Source organism: Synchiropus splendidus, chromosome 14 (assembly GCF_027744825.2).
Source record: "Synchiropus splendidus isolate RoL2022-P1 chromosome 14, RoL_Sspl_1.0, whole genome shotgun sequence".
NCBI classification, from domain to species: domain Eukaryota; kingdom Metazoa; phylum Chordata; class Actinopteri; order Syngnathiformes; family Callionymidae; genus Synchiropus; species Synchiropus splendidus.
The window spans coordinates 3,910,967-3,926,125 of NC_071347.1; the positions used below are offsets into that span (position 1 = coordinate 3,910,967).

Genomic DNA, 15,159 nt, shown 5'->3' on the forward strand with positions numbered 1-15,159 from the left:
TGGTATTGTAAATCATAAAGAACATCCTATGTAATAAGACATTTGTGCTTAAATCAATATCTCTTCTTTGTGGGTGTATCTTTGTCACAATTCCCGAGTCAGCTTGTAGTTTTGGCTTGTTAAAGAATGAATAAAGTACTTATTTATTTTGATTGTGAAGTTTGTGCCTTTGTTTTCAAGACAGAGGAATGGCTGTTGAAGGATAAGCCAACAGACATGGTAACACACATTCTCAGATTGTTTCAAGCACTACTGAAGGTGAGTGGGACTGATCTTTTTCTGAATGAAATGTCTTTTTTTCAGTCATCAATTACAGAATGTTTATTATCTGTTTTCCTTACAACTACTTGCCCAATCACAGGTACATCTGTACCTATGTACATATGTTTTTATACTATGACAATAATGCAGAGGCTCTCATATTTTTCCTTCCAAGCACCTGTTGAAATAGCTGCATCATGGCTCACCGTGGAGGCTGAGTCCAGTATTAAGTTGTTTATATGCATTTCTTTTTTTCTTTTTTTTTTTTTATCAGATGAAGGATCGAGAACTGATTCTTGCAGATAGATTCATTGATGACATTGGCGTCCAACATGCCAAGACAGGTTTGTCTAAATATTTGCTTTGTTAAATGTTCATTGTACAAAAAAGTTACATCTTTGATTATTTTTCTGTTATAGAAAAGGAACTTCTCTCTAAACTGGCAAGACTTGAGCAAGACAGTAAGGTACATAAAAAAACCAGACTGTTGTTTATGCGTCATGTTTAAATTGTTGCTGAAGACATAATCCTTTATCCAGTGAAGAACCACCGTCGTGGCTGTGATTGGTTATTCAGTATGATGAAAAGACGTGACCTAAGAGGATTACTGGCTAATTCTCAGTGCGGTCATTCGCAGTAGCACCAGCTGAGTTGTCGTTCACTTTGGATGTCTTCAATGATTATGTTTTCATAATCATTTGAATTTGTTCATTATTGCTTCGCTGAGTAAAAGGAATAGTGTAAGTGTTCTGCTCTGAGAATAGTGAGATAGTAATTTTGCCCGTTGACTTTGTTCATATGTCCGGATTTCATTCAGCACTCTGGAACAGGACCGGATAACCGCTTCCTTAGAGATGAGATTCGTCAGCTTGAAACCCATTTGGAGCAGAGGGGAAAGGAGTTGACACATCTGAGGAAAGAAATGGGTAAAGAAAAGAAAGTTATTGAAGAGGTATGACATTATTTGTAATTTCATGCATCTACCACCTCAAATACTTCTCAAACCCATATACCTGTTTGGGTACACTTTACTTAAAAGTCCTTAAGGTTGCATTATTACTACATTCATAAGACATTATAGTGCTTTTATATGGCTTCACAGAAGCTGTTATGAATGTACATGATCACGTATGACACCTTACAACAAGGTCTATTATACGGTGCAGAATTTTGAACAATATTTCCAGTAATCTGTGGTGTTAACAAAGAATATCTAATCCATTATTATACTGTATGGTTGGGATACGGTGATGGAGTCTTATAACTAGATTTAGTTAAATCCACCATTTGTAATATAGTACAAATCTTATCATAATTTCCATATATTATTATGAAAATCTATAAATCTTAACAAATGCATTACGATGTCTTATGAATGTACTAATAATACATTATAGATGAGACCTTTAAGTTACGTGTTACTGACCCTTTTCACCTGGTCTTCATATTCAGTTCTTTGGTGTTTTTCAGGGACATATGTACAATTACTTTCATGGACATGTTTATACACACACATCGGAAGTATCAGTGTCCTTTGTTTTGGCTCCCAAGATTTTACATTTTGGAAGGAAACTAACTGTTAAATGTTCAATGTGTAATAAGTAGTTTTAAATAGTTAAATGGCAAAATAGACTTTCCAAGAGTAGCTCCAGATGAGCATAATATTTGTCCAAGATGAGGGAAAAAAGCTGTGCACTACTAACAGGATAGGTTTTCTGGCCAAGTCCAATAGGAATGTTTTTGAAAGAGAAATAAAAACAACTCAACCTTGAGTATTTACAATCAGGATCCTGCTATACAGTACATGATCTATCACACACACGTCTGCATAAACAGTTTGTGAAGCAAGTATGCACAATTGTTTTTCACACCTCTTTTCTTCTAATGTCCTGGAATTAACTCTGTCTTTGCTGAGGGATTACAGTGTTACGGTCCGTAATGATGTATTCACTTTAGTTTAGAGAAAATAAATACAATGAGATTAAAGTTACCTCTTTTTCTCTTCTTCGCAACACTGAACTGATGTCATTCGTTTATTCATCTATCTGCATAGTACATTGTTGAATTTTGAAAGATGTGCTATTTCTGTGTACTAAACCGACAAAATACGGCTGAATATTTTACAGTTTCTCTTTGTGTGTCTTCTCAGTTGCTTGCGAGAGCAGAAGAGGCAGAGGATGAAGCAAAGAAATTTAAGCGAGAGGTACTCCACTGGCTTAACGTGAATCACAAACCATAGTCATAAAACAAGCAATATTTATTGCTTACCCCTGTCAGTAGATTATCTTTCATCAGACTTTAACTTTTGAGTCAAATTTCCAATCACATCTGCTCTGACGCAAGAATTTCTCTTCACTTAATTTTTTCATTTTTACTGGCAAAGATTAAAAAGCTCAAGCGGAAGGTAAGCGTGCAGTGCTGTAGTTAACTGTGTTAGTGAGATTTAAGTGACATCATAAACTCCTGACTATATTTGTTCTTTAGTGAAAGATATTGTCTAGTGCCCTTGCAGAATCCTGGTCGACTGGTTTAATAGAAAGTATGCACAGTAGGGTTCTGGTGTTTGTTTCCTAAACTATAATAATAATAATTATTGCTCTCGATGCTGTGTGAATGAAATAAACCAATAAATTTATCAATAAAAGATTTTAATCTCACTATCAATTATTCTTTCAAAAATGCTTGTTTTTCTTATACATATTTTTTTTTTTGGTAGAATGAGCAGCTCCTGCAGGATGTTGACTTTTACAGAGGAGAGTTGGAGACTAAAGAACCAACTCCATCTAGAAATGAGAATGCTGAGACTCAGAGGAAGCTCACTGTTGCCAACCGGCAGCTGTACCAGTGTATGGAAGACCTACAGGTATCTGGAGTGATGGACTGCCGAACACGGATCCCTCTTTCTTCCCTGGGCTTCTTCATTCTGAAATGATCTCGTCTGTTTAATCAAGAGAGCTGAGGATGAAAACTCCCACCTGAAAACTCAAAACGAGCAGATGCAGCAAAGCCTGGAGGAGTCTGTGAGGGAAATGGAAAAGATGACGGATGAGTACAACAAGATGAAAATCGTTGTGCAGCAGAATGACTCCATCATGGATCAACTGAGGAGAGAAAAGGATCATGCCCTTCTGCAAGTAATGAGATTCTTACCCCTCTACCTCTTAAATTGTTGTCACAATATTGTAAAGGTATTTTTAGTAATATAGTCCTGTTCATGACCAGATTTTTATGTATGTTAGGAAGTAGTCTTCTCCTTTGTGCTTCAACCTATACATTTCTATTAGTAAGTAAATTATGAATCCAAGTATGTAAGAGCCCTTATTTATTTGGTTCAATTTTATCACATAACTTTGTCATGTGTATTTTAAAAATATGTCATACCGTTTATGGAATAAGTTGCACTGTATGTATTGAGCTGACTAATATTGTGTTGGAAAACCTATTCTTGAGCGGTTAGCCTAGTCTGAAGTAATGAATACCTATCTAATATGAGCAAATGAATGTAAGCAGTGTATTAGCCACAGAGTTGTTCATGTCAGTGCTTAAAGTGATACCATCATAGTGGAGGCAGGCATGTGTGGTCTGATTCCACAGAAAACTGAAATTGATTTGACAGTTTCTGTTTCTGTTTCTGGTCCTGAAGGAAAGAACATGACAGCAGAACACCTGAACAGACAGTGTTTGTCCAACTTACAAACTGTTTAAATGCACAGGTTAAGCATGATTCATCTAACAAAATGTGATTTTGACAGAACTCGGGCCACCTACTCCTTTACTTGACATTCTGAAGCAATTTATCAGGATTAGTGTCCCTTTTTTCTTCATGAGCTGCCCTTGTCTCAGGTCAGCCTTTGCCCTTGGATGCATCATTTCATGTTGACTCTGATCCTTGGCAGGCTGACCTCATTTTCTTCCTCATAGAACCTGTCATACATTCTGACCTTTGCTGTTCTGTACCCCAGCAACACCTCCCATGAGATGGAAAATTTTGAAGGGGCATAGGCAAACAAAACATCATGAAAAAGCAGTATTAATAATTGGGATTACAATATTGATTTAAAAAATAATAGTAGTTGTGCTACCCTATTATGACATGTGAAATGGTAATTGACGATTGTATTTGACTTTCTTCTTCTTACAAGGTCAAGTAAATTTATTATCTCATCTTTGTGTTAATGTGCAGGTCCGGGAGTTATCAGATAAGGTTCATAGCATGACTGAAGATGATGGACCGATAATGGCAGCTGTGAATGCGAAGGTGGAGGAGTGCAAGGTTGGTGACTTTCTTGAGTTCTTTAAATGAATGAAATATGGACAGGGGGCAAAGATGACGCAGACAATGTATTTTTGCGTCTCTTCACGCAAGTCCTGTTCAGTCTTTAACAGAGAGTAAGAGTTCAAACAGAATGTACGCAGTCTCCATTTCTGTCGCTACAATATAGACATTTATTTACAGTTTTAATGTAGTTTTGTGTCAGAAATTGTTGTTTTACCACCGACTCTGCCTCGTAACAGACTCTTTTTCTTGCTCCTTGAAGCACTGTCCATTTAATTTTCCTTTTTCCATTTGCAGATTACTCATATTCATATATTATATTCATTCTTTTCATTTAGCATCATATATAATCTTAAGCCAACTGCAGTTTTTTTTGTGCAGGCCACATGAAAATTCCTGTGCTGGGCCCCTGGCCTTAAGCTTGACATAAGCGTATACAGAGGGTCCGGTGAGGAGGACTCTGAAATGGATCTATGAAGTACATTTGTGACTTTGTTTCTTCTTCTACAGCGAGCACTTTCTGAAAAGGATGAAGAGATTATAGTGTACCAACAAATGATTCGCGACCTTCGAGAAAAGCTGCGGGTGGCTCAGATGGACTTGGACAAAAGCAACATCATTGCTTTTCAACAGGTATTTGTCTGAGCTAGGGTTATGCTTGTGGTTATTATGGCCCATCCAAATGTTGAAAAATTGTTTTGTCTTTCTAATGTTTCAAGGCCATCCAGGAGAGAGATAGTCAAATTAAAATGCTGAGTGAGCAGGTGGAGCAGTATACTGGAGAAATGGAAAAACACACCTTGCTTATTGAGGATCTGAAAACATCCACAAAGAAAGATAGAGGTGAGAAGCTACATGTTTTCTATGCGTATGTCTTTTCATCTGTGTTTTGTATTGTAGAAGTCAAGTAAAATAACAGAATTTTCAAATGTACGGTCTTATTCTGTGGTCCTATGGCCTTCTTTTTTGTAGGTATTCCATCTGCAATACAACAGAGAAAGATAGAGGAGCTGAAATCCAAGTTGGAAAATGCAGAAATCCGGGCGGAGGAAGCAGAACGAGCGTTACAACAAACAGAAGCTCATGCTGAAGAAAAGGACAAGTTGTTCATTGAGGCTTCTAGACGTCTCAGAGAATACGAGTCTGTAAGTTTTTAAAAAGCCTTATTAATGTATTTCATTGATAAAAGGTATGTAAAAATCAATTTTAAATCACTCGTCCTAGAAGTTTCAATGCTGGTGCTTTTCTCAAAGTGAGAGTGTGACTGTGGCTTGATCAACAAATGCTTGATCTTAAATTCCTAATCACTCCGTGATTTTCCCTCAAAAGGGAAAAGACTGGCCAAACAAACAATAAAGAAGCGCTCTCCTTGTGAAACAAGTTAACCGTTTCTCAATTTTTGCATTACAGGGCATTTATGGCTTGGAAGCAGCCATTATGGAGATCAAAGACTGCAAAAATTTAATCAGGGTGAAAGATTCTGATGCTGAGGCCATGACAAAAGAGATAAACCATCTTGAGATGCGAGTTAATGACCTCATGGATGAAAACGAAGATTTCCGGGAAAGATTAGGTCCTTTTTTTTTTTTTTCTTTCTTTCAAAAAATGAACCTTTTTGGTCCCATGTTTGGGCCTCATGTTTAAAAATGATGTCTAGAACCCTGTCACCAGAATCAAAATGATTCACATTTGTCTGTTTCTGGTCCATTCTGTAGGATTGGAACCAAAACAAGAATTGGATTTGACTGAGTTCAGACGAGTCAAGAATCTGAAACAACGGCAGTACAGAGCTGAAAACCAAATCCTCACCAAAGAAGTAACTCCACTTACACATTGATAGATGCATTTGAACCATGTTTTCCAAGATATTTTGACATCTTGCATCACCTCTTTAGGTCGAACGACTTGAAGAGGAAAGGCTGGAACTGAAGAAACAAATCAGAACTATTGTGAAAGACAGAGGTAATAGTCTATTGATGTGATTCACTTCATTTCACCTTTATATCATGATATTTTCTATACCTAAACCTCTGCTGCTCCAACCATTTGGCAATGATAGTGATGTGGAATTCCTGAGCTATTATGGATGTGTTGGCGGAATGATACTGAAAACAGATGACAGATAATCGAAGGGTGTACATTTATTTGGCTAACAACGGACTACGTGCATCATGTCAGTCTTAGTCACCCTTAGTTTCTCTGCCCAAAATATTTTGGTTCCAGGAAAACCTGCACCTCCTAAGATAACTGTTCTATTGCTCATAAACATGCAAGAGAATCCTGCTCAGTTCCAGTTACAATAAACACAACAATCCTGAGATATTACGGTACCAAATTAACTGTGACCTCAAAAAGAGACAATAATACTATAATACTATACTTTTCGTCCACAAATTGGAACAATAACATCATTGGGTTTGTTTTTTTGTTTTGTTTTGTTTTTTTTTTTCACTTTCGCAACATGCATATACATGGATGCTCCACACACTCTGACTTATCTCTGCCTCTACCTCTACCCTTGTTGCCACACAGGGATCTCCAAGTCTGGCCTTCTGGACAAGGATCTTAAACTCAGCCTTTCTGGAACCTTAGACCACATTTGGGGTGTCAAAGATGAAGAGACTGGAGCAAAGGTAATACGAAGGCAATGGCAGTACTCATTTCTTTACTCATCAACTACATGTTGTGGTGCTCATAATTGTATACTTAAAGTAAGAGAACCTTTGTCGCTGACAAGTAACTTCAGAGACTGGGACTTTTTTCTCAATAGTATACTGCAGACTCACTTTATTGTCTTGGGGTTTTTTTCCCTTTTTGGAACATGTGAATGACAGTTTTATCTCAAATGCCTGACATAATAAAAAGCGTCAAGTAACTTCATGCGTGACTCAGTTTCTGAAGTCATAACGTATTCCTTCATGTTAAAAACATGAACATTTCATGTGTTTGGACTGTCAAATCTGAATTAGACTGAGATGAGGCTAAATCAGATTTCTTGTGTCTGGTTCTCATTGATGCTGTTGCCTTGCCTTGTACCATATGGTCCTGTTCTACCCGGACAAAGCAGGAGCCGTTTGAGTTAAAGGTTTGGACATACTTATGATGAAACATTTCTCTTTGACGATTTCAACTTCCAGATTCGGTTCTTGGAAAAAGAACTTCAACATAAAGAGAGAGAGCTTGAACTCAATAAAGCCCAGTCTCAGGTTAAATGTGAGTAGCATGTTTTTGTCAGTCCTTCTTCTTAGCGAGAGCAATGGGCACTTTCCATCTTCTAATGTTGATTGTGTTTCATCTCACAGTGGATGAGCTTTTAAATGTGAAAAGGGGGCTAGAGTCCGCTCTTAAAGATGCCCAAAAAGCCATGAGAGTTAACCAAGATGGTCCATACGACGCAATTGTAGATGTACATGAGCTGGAACAGTTGGCTAACGTAAGTGCCTCTTCTTCATTAGATCAAAGTGCAACACTGTGGAACATTTTCTGTTATATGTTGCATTAACATAATTGCAAATAGTTGAAGTCAAGTAGATTATTTAAATCATAACTGATAAAAGTTGAATATTGGCAAAGACAAAATTATTTAAAGCCTTTCTCTGTTCTTTTTTTTTCTTTTTTAATGAGCTGATATTGACTTAATTCCTTCTGTGGGAAAATTACCAGTGTGTTTACATTGAGTTGGCCTAGTTGGCTGAATCTGTTTCCAAAAACTCATCATTGAACCAAAAATATTATGTGGCTAGTTATCCATAGACTAGTGGGACTATTAGCTACTTCATCTTCTGTATAGCATCAACATTAGCAATTCCTTGGAATTACTTTTGGTTAAACCAATGGTTAATGCCAATGAAGAATTGAAGATGTCAGGTAAAATCAGACATTATTTAAATTTTATATAGGAGTATTATTATCTCCATCGGAACACACTGGACTCCTTGTCAATCAGACAATGGTAATCCTCAAACCAGCCACTGTGATACCTGAAAGTGCCACTGTCTTATGCTTTTACTTCAATGATCATTTTTAATTATTAAGAGCAATTATAAGGAAATGTTTTTCCTATCGTTTCAGCAAACAGCTGTTGGCGACGTCAGATTTCAGCTGCACCAGCTGCTTGGCCGAAATGAGGAACTCAGAAAGGAATTAAAATCTGCTCGTGAGGAAGTGACCAACACTTTCAGCCAACTTGCAGTGACAAAGGAGAAGGTGCTTTAAGATCAGTATGAGTGTGGTGTCAGATGTGCTTTGTATAACCTACAAATAGCCTCTCAGCGTCTTACTTATTATGGCTTCTGTCACGGCAACAAGGCTAATGTTTTCATTCCAGGTGGAGACAATTCTTACAGCAATCCTCGGTCTATTTTGTCATTTGTGCACTCTCCCTGCCCTCGGTTGGGCTTGCCGTATGCACACACTGTATTTCATCTCTGTTTAAAGCAGTGTATCAGAAGCAATTAAAGTGCATCTTTTTCAGCTGTCCCATGTCGCAACCTCCCCGTGTTTTTGGGTTCACTGCTTGCAGTATGTGCATTCATCCGTATCACATTGCATGAGAATGCACCAATGCAGCTGTTGCTATCCCCAGGGATCCCCATTGGCATTATCATAAAAGACCCATTTTTTATTTATGTCTGTAGAAGTCACTTTAGGGGCCATGGAAACATATGCCAGCATAACGCGAATATAGTGGCCTATAATGCCTTCGGTAATTTTTAGAGAGACATGTTTGCATCTGGGTCTGAAGATGCTGTACCTTTCTTCTTAGTACAGAAGTAGATAAATTGATAAAACAAGAAATACTGATTGCAATGTTTTACTGATGTTTAACCTCTGCACCGTGGTTTAATTGGGTAACCAAAGGTTTGTCTGTCATTATTGTAAACTATACCACATGGTTTGTCTTATACTGCCCCATTTGTGGTTTGCTCATCTGTACTTAGTGCAATGGATTTGATTTCACTGTTTATTGTTTCCAGAGACTGCTTTGTCTATGCTCGACCACATATACATTCCACTGAATTTCCCATAATAATTAATTTGTGCAGCCATCTCTTTGCATATCTGGGATGTGTTCAGCTGTTAAACATATTCCTTAACTTCATGTTAACAGCTGAATTGATGTATTTACTGTTCATGCTGTCAGGTAAAACGTCTTGAAGGTGAACTGGAACATCTCATGAGGACGGGCAATGCTGGAGTGAGTTCTCGACTTTTGACTATCCCTGAAGGCCTGGAGCCAGGAAGCATTGAGGTCATCAACTCCCTGAATGAGTACTGCGTTCGCCTGCTTCAGGTCAGTGTGTCAGATCTGTTTTGTAGGTACTGTAATTGAATGCAACACGTGTAATCGAGCACAATCAACCTTCTATTGTAGGATCTCACTAACAAGGAAAGTACAAGCAAGACCCTTGTGAGAAGACTGGAGGAGTACAGAGAGAAATTTGCGGTTATTAGCCACCAACAAGGACTCCTTTATGACGAACATTTAAGGTATTAAAACATGATCACATTTTTTGGTGCTGAATTGTTATGTTAAAAACATATGTTTTTGTTCAGAGAGAAGGCAGACTGGCTGAAGGAAAAAGAGGCGATGACAAGGATGAAGGGCAAACTTGAGGAGCAACAGCAGATGGACGTGGTGAAAATCCACGAGTTCAATGTGAGTCACACAGTGAAATGGTTTTTACACTATTTAGAGATGCACCAGCAGCAGAACATTCATACGATTCTTTTTGTTGATCATTTCTTACACACAAAATGTCCTTTTTGTCCTTCAAAAGGCAAATGTGCTGATGCTGATTCTCCTGACACACAAAAAGCTTGAAGAACTGTTTTATAGCATCGCTAATCAGCATGATGCCTTTTCTCGGTGCTGGTTTAATTGCCGCCCATAATTCCATCCATCTGAATAAATTGATATCGTCAATAAAAAAAAACATGTAATATGTTTGTCATTTGCCCCATTTTGTAAAACTAGTTCAGCTCTTGCTGTGACAAAATCAATTCTGTAGTCTGTAATTGAGACCCAAAGGTTTTTTTTTTTTAAACCCCTCCTTTCCCATTTTGATTCTCAGGAATTACTGGATACTCTGCAGAGAGATCCAGAGGAAATCAGGAGGCACCTGAGTGAAGCAATACGCAAGCTGACTGTTCTGAAGGTCAACGAAAAGAAGCTGACACGGCGCTACACCACTTTACTGGAGCAGCAAGAGCTCCTTCGCAAGGAAAATGATAAGCTGAAGGATGAGAGCACCCAGATGCAGACAACAGTGACCAAGAGGATCGGATACCTACAGAGATGCAAGGTTCAAAACAGTGTCTTGCTCTCCGCTTGTTAGAATATTTGTTGGCTTTACCAAGCCCAACCTAAATTTCCACATTCATGACTACTATTATATCACAACTATATTTTTTGTCATAACCCAAGAAAACGGCTGCATTATTTATGGGTTATGAAACAAACTGAGTAAGACATTATTTTCAAAGAAATAAATAAATAATAATCAAAGTTTTGTTAAAACTTGTGACTAAAGAGGGTTAGCTGGGTTGGGCTTAACATACAAGAGGACATGAAGAAACAAAAGAATGTGCAGTATATTAATATATTCAAACCTGAATGACCTTTCAAAGCTACTGATTATGAACTACTCTCGACTCATTTTTTTTGTTTTATCTCAGGAAATGTCTGCATATAAGATTGAAGCCCTGCAAAAAGCTCTGGATGACAGCGTTCCCTCGTCAGACATGGAGAAGGCTAACAAACAGTACACTGCTTTGACTGTTAAATACAGGGACCTACTGCAGAGAGACAGCCATTTCATCAGCAGAACCACAAAACTTGAGAATTTAGAGGTGCTTCATTTCCCAGCTTTTCAAACTTTGCTGTTTTGTTTGATGTTCTTGTCACTGACATTCTGTCACTTTCCAGAATGAGAACGAATCTCTGAGAGAGCAAATGTTGACTATAAATAAAGAGCTGGAGATTGCCAAGGAGAAACTACACACGTTGGAGCAAGCGTGGGAGACTACAAACCTGACTGGTGAGCTGAATATAATTGCCGCTTCTTACTGTTTGATGCTGTTTGATTATGAACGAAAAAAAAAACCTCAATGATTCATTTCTTAATGAGTTCGGATGTCTGAAATGAATGATTTTGCGAAACAAGTTTGCTGTGTGGCTGATGATATTTAAGTTTTTAGCAGATCCCGTGCATGCACTAAACCTTCACTGGCTTTAAGAGAACCCCAGGTTTCCTTTTAACCCTGGTTTCACGCCTCAGTATGTTCAGTGGCAGTAATCTGTTCTCTATCTTTTATGTCATTTGTGTTGTGAATGAACCTTTAAAACTGAACAAGTATGTCTGGATAAGAGTTCTTCCTTCATTGTTTCAGACCAAGATAACCGAATGGAAAAGTCAGACAAGGCAATGGCCAACAATGAAAGGGCATCTGCGGCGAGGCGGATTACAACACTGGAGATGAAGGAGTTGAATGAGAGACAGAGAGCAGAGCATGCCATGAAAATGTACGAACATTTGAGAAACAGCCTCAGGCAAGTGGAAGAGCGCAACATTGAACTGGAGTCCAAGGTTGCAGAGGTAAGAGTTATAGCTGTCACACTTAAGCATTGGTGGCTTGGCCAGAGGCAATAATTTGACTGATTTTTAATAAATTATGCAAAGCCACTTGATGCATTGGCAGTGGATCAGATGGGAACAGTTTTATATACAGTGGGTTGCAGCAGAAGAATTCTGTGTGTTGAACCATCTGAATTGAAATCATAGACATACTCTGTCTGTTTTCCTCCCCAGTTGGCCAGGATCAATGCAGATGCCCAGCTGGTGGAACAGGAGTTGAGAGATGAATTGGCAGACAGTGTCAGTAAAGCTGTCAGTAACGCAGATAGGGCCAGGATTGCTGAGTTGGAAAATGGAGAGGCCACGCTTCGCTTCGAAGTTTCCAAGTATGAGTAGCCATGTACCATAGCTTGTTTGATAGCCATTTCAAATGCAGTTAGCATTTGAAATGAAATGAAATACAATTTTGAAATGAAAAAGTCAACTTCAGGTCGATGGGTTGAGTCATGTTAAAGAAGGACCATGTTGTTTTATGGCTTTTATGCTACAATGTATAGAATGTATTCCTGGCCTGAAGAGTTAAGCCCAAATAATCTCAGTTAATGTTAAGAAACAACAGTGCAGTGTTAACTAAAGTCATGGTTAGTTAGAGGACCTACCGCTAAACTCACAGCAAATAGAAATATGCATTGATTTTTCATTTGTAACTGGTTAAATCTGTTCTAAATATTGTTGATTATGGCTTATCACATAACACCTATTCTGATTGTGCTTTTCCCTTTCTGCCACACATTTGTTCCTCTCAGACTTCAGGAGATCTCTAATGTTGCCATGATGCAGGTGTCTGCTATTCTTAACAAACAAGAATCTAAAGAAAAGGAAGTGGAAACTCTGCGGAGACAAATCCTTGACTACCAGGTAATGGCAGAATATTGTTTTAAGGATACACGTGCACGTTATATGTATACACGAGGTAGGCTCCATACAAATGTAATGCACAGGTTTGGAATGGTTCATGATCTTATGATGTGAAATGTAGTTATGCCAAAGGAGATAGCTATAGTATATCAAGCAGAAACTATTTAGGCATGAAAATCAGGTGTCTTTTATCATTTCTACTTTCTCTGATTCCCAGTCGCAGTCAGATGAGAAGGCTGTCATTGCCAAGCTCCACCAGCACATTGTAACTCTTCAGCTCAGTGAAGCAGCTGCTCTGGGAAAGATTCAGGCATCGTCTTCCCACATCCAACATCTGGAGGCATTGCAGCTGCGGGCTGAACAGCGACAGGATGCCAGTGAGCAGGCATTGTTCCTTGCTCGCAAGGAGGGCAGAAGTCGCTCTCACCACTTGAGGCAAACTATTCAATCCCTACGTAGGCAGTTTGCTGGTGCGCTGCCACTTAACCAGCAGGAGAAATTCTCGGTTTCCTTGATGAAGCTTCAGGAAGATCAGGCCAAAGCACATGAAGAAAAAAGAAAAGCAGAAGAAGACAAAAGAAGGGCAGATGAAAGGGCTTGCGAGCTGGAACTGCGGCTGCGAAGTCTGGAGGAGCTTATAACTACGCTGAAGGATGTGAAAGGGGCCCAGAAGGTCATCATCAGTCATCAATACCAGGACACATGGCACTCAGTGCTGTCTGTTTGTTTATTTTTACTGAGGCCTTATGTGAAATGTGTACTGAAGCGTACTGAAAATACTTCCACAGGTCACAGAGTGGCATAAGAAAATGGAAGAAGCTCGGCTGCAGGAGCTGAGAAAAAGCAGGGAGTCAGTCTTCCTGAAGGAAGAGATCAAGCACTTAAAGAACAGATTGGAAGAGCAGGGGAAAACTATTGAATCCCTTGAAGAGGATCTTGTACTTCAAAACATGGTGAGCCAAATCATTGCTCATAGCTCAAATGGGCCTGAACTCGAATTGGGTCAACTGTAATAATGGGAATGCCCCATGTGTTTTGTGAAATGTCTCTTTACTAAGTTTTTTTCTCAAAAATAATACATCTCATTCAATGTAAGGCTCAAGAGGAACATCAACTGGCTTGGGATCAGCGAGAGGTTGAACTAGAGAGACAGCTGGAAAACTACGAGAACCATCAAAGTGATGTTCTCCGCAGTGTTGAGAAGGTGAGCTTAACTTGTCTTGTTTTGGTTGGAATCTCATTTGCATTTTTTATCATGGTCATTTTTCCTTCTAGTTTGATGACACCAAAGGTTCTCTTCTGGACCCTAGTCTGCCTTTAGCACACCAGTTGGAGCTTGCCTTGAGCAAAATTAGAGAACATGTGCGCACCATTTTGGACACAAAGGCCACCTGCAAGAATCTAGAGGAGGTACAGGATCCTCTCGGTTTCACTGGTATGACAGACACTTTAAAAATGTGCAAATTGAGTAGCTTCCTTTTCTTGCAGAAATTGAAAGAGAAAGAATCAGCTCTCTCGAAGGCAGAGCAGAACATCATGTCCCGGGATAAAGTCATCAACGAGCTCCGTCTTCGTCTCCCAGCTACCGCAAGCAGGGAACAGATTCTATCTAACCTGACAAAACATGACGAAGGTCAGTCGGAGAGACACTCTACTCTGAAGCTCGCGCATCAAACAGTCAAAGATCTTCAGGGACGACTTGACAAGAAGGAAAACGTACTAATAAAATACCAAAACCAGTTGTCTCAAGCCAGAAAGGTAATTCTTGAAATATATGGAAACATGTCCGTCCAGTCATTGGGGTTAATGTGTTTTAATGAGTGTATAACATCATCATTTGTTGTGTTGTTGTTTTATAAATGGCTGTAGCAAGCAATATTCCTGTTGTCTAGGCCGTTCCTATTCACTGCACTTGTTCATGTAGGATCAAGAGAAGCTGATAAGGAAGCATCAGGAGGAACTGAAAGTGTTGCACCAGAAGTTGGATATGCAGAGTGACTCGTCCCTGGACCATTTTAAGAAGACAGCAATGGTATACATGTCTGACCTAAAGATATTTAGGAATCTTACAGAAGCGTCAGTTTGTCAGTGATAATTTTCCATATGTCCAGTGTCCAGTTTTTCTTG

At 38.9% G+C, this 15,159-nt stretch overlaps 1 protein-coding gene across 6 annotated transcripts in view; it reads left to right on the forward strand.

Annotated features, from left to right (window-relative positions):
- cep290 (centrosomal protein 290) overlaps positions 1–15,159 on the forward strand; it is a 29,164-nt gene that overhangs the window by 774 nt on the left and 13,231 nt on the right. For 3 of the 6 annotated variants that reach the window (XM_053886838.1, XM_053886840.1, XM_053886842.1), the window contains 34 exons: positions 181–258; positions 536–605; positions 681–727; positions 1,079–1,213; positions 2,411–2,464; positions 2,645–2,665; positions 2,978–3,124; positions 3,213–3,395; positions 4,445–4,534; positions 5,048–5,170; positions 5,257–5,380; positions 5,510–5,682; positions 5,948–6,110; positions 6,253–6,353; positions 6,433–6,499; positions 7,070–7,170; positions 7,675–7,750; positions 7,840–7,970; positions 8,609–8,743; positions 9,681–9,830; positions 9,912–10,027; positions 10,094–10,196; positions 10,612–10,842; positions 11,216–11,389; positions 11,466–11,577; positions 11,930–12,135; positions 12,349–12,500; positions 12,921–13,032; positions 13,250–13,705; positions 13,821–13,985; positions 14,129–14,236; positions 14,308–14,442; positions 14,521–14,790; positions 14,957–15,064. In XM_053886838.1, coding sequence (XP_053742813.1) covers positions 181–258; positions 536–605; positions 681–727; positions 1,079–1,213; positions 2,411–2,464; positions 2,645–2,665; positions 2,978–3,124; positions 3,213–3,395; positions 4,445–4,534; positions 5,048–5,170; positions 5,257–5,380; positions 5,510–5,682; positions 5,948–6,110; positions 6,253–6,353; positions 6,433–6,499; positions 7,070–7,170; positions 7,675–7,750; positions 7,840–7,970; positions 8,609–8,743; positions 9,681–9,830; positions 9,912–10,027; positions 10,094–10,196; positions 10,612–10,842; positions 11,216–11,389; positions 11,466–11,577; positions 11,930–12,135; positions 12,349–12,500; positions 12,921–13,032; positions 13,250–13,705; positions 13,821–13,985; positions 14,129–14,236; positions 14,308–14,442; positions 14,521–14,790; positions 14,957–15,064 — 4,617 coding nt within the window. Of the gene's footprint in view, positions 1–180; positions 259–535; positions 606–680; positions 728–852; positions 1,002–1,078; positions 1,214–2,410; positions 2,465–2,644; positions 2,666–2,977; positions 3,125–3,212; positions 3,396–4,444; positions 4,535–5,047; positions 5,171–5,256; positions 5,381–5,509; positions 5,683–5,947; positions 6,111–6,252; positions 6,354–6,432; positions 6,500–7,069; positions 7,171–7,674; positions 7,751–7,839; positions 7,971–8,608; positions 8,744–9,680; positions 9,831–9,911; positions 10,028–10,093; positions 10,197–10,611; positions 10,843–11,215; positions 11,390–11,465; positions 11,578–11,929; positions 12,136–12,348; positions 12,501–12,920; positions 13,033–13,249; positions 13,706–13,820; positions 13,986–14,128; positions 14,237–14,307; positions 14,443–14,520; positions 14,791–14,956; positions 15,065–15,159 lie in introns of those variants that run through there. The other 3 variants (XM_053886839.1, XM_053886843.1, XM_053886841.1) reach the window with 2 other exon arrangements.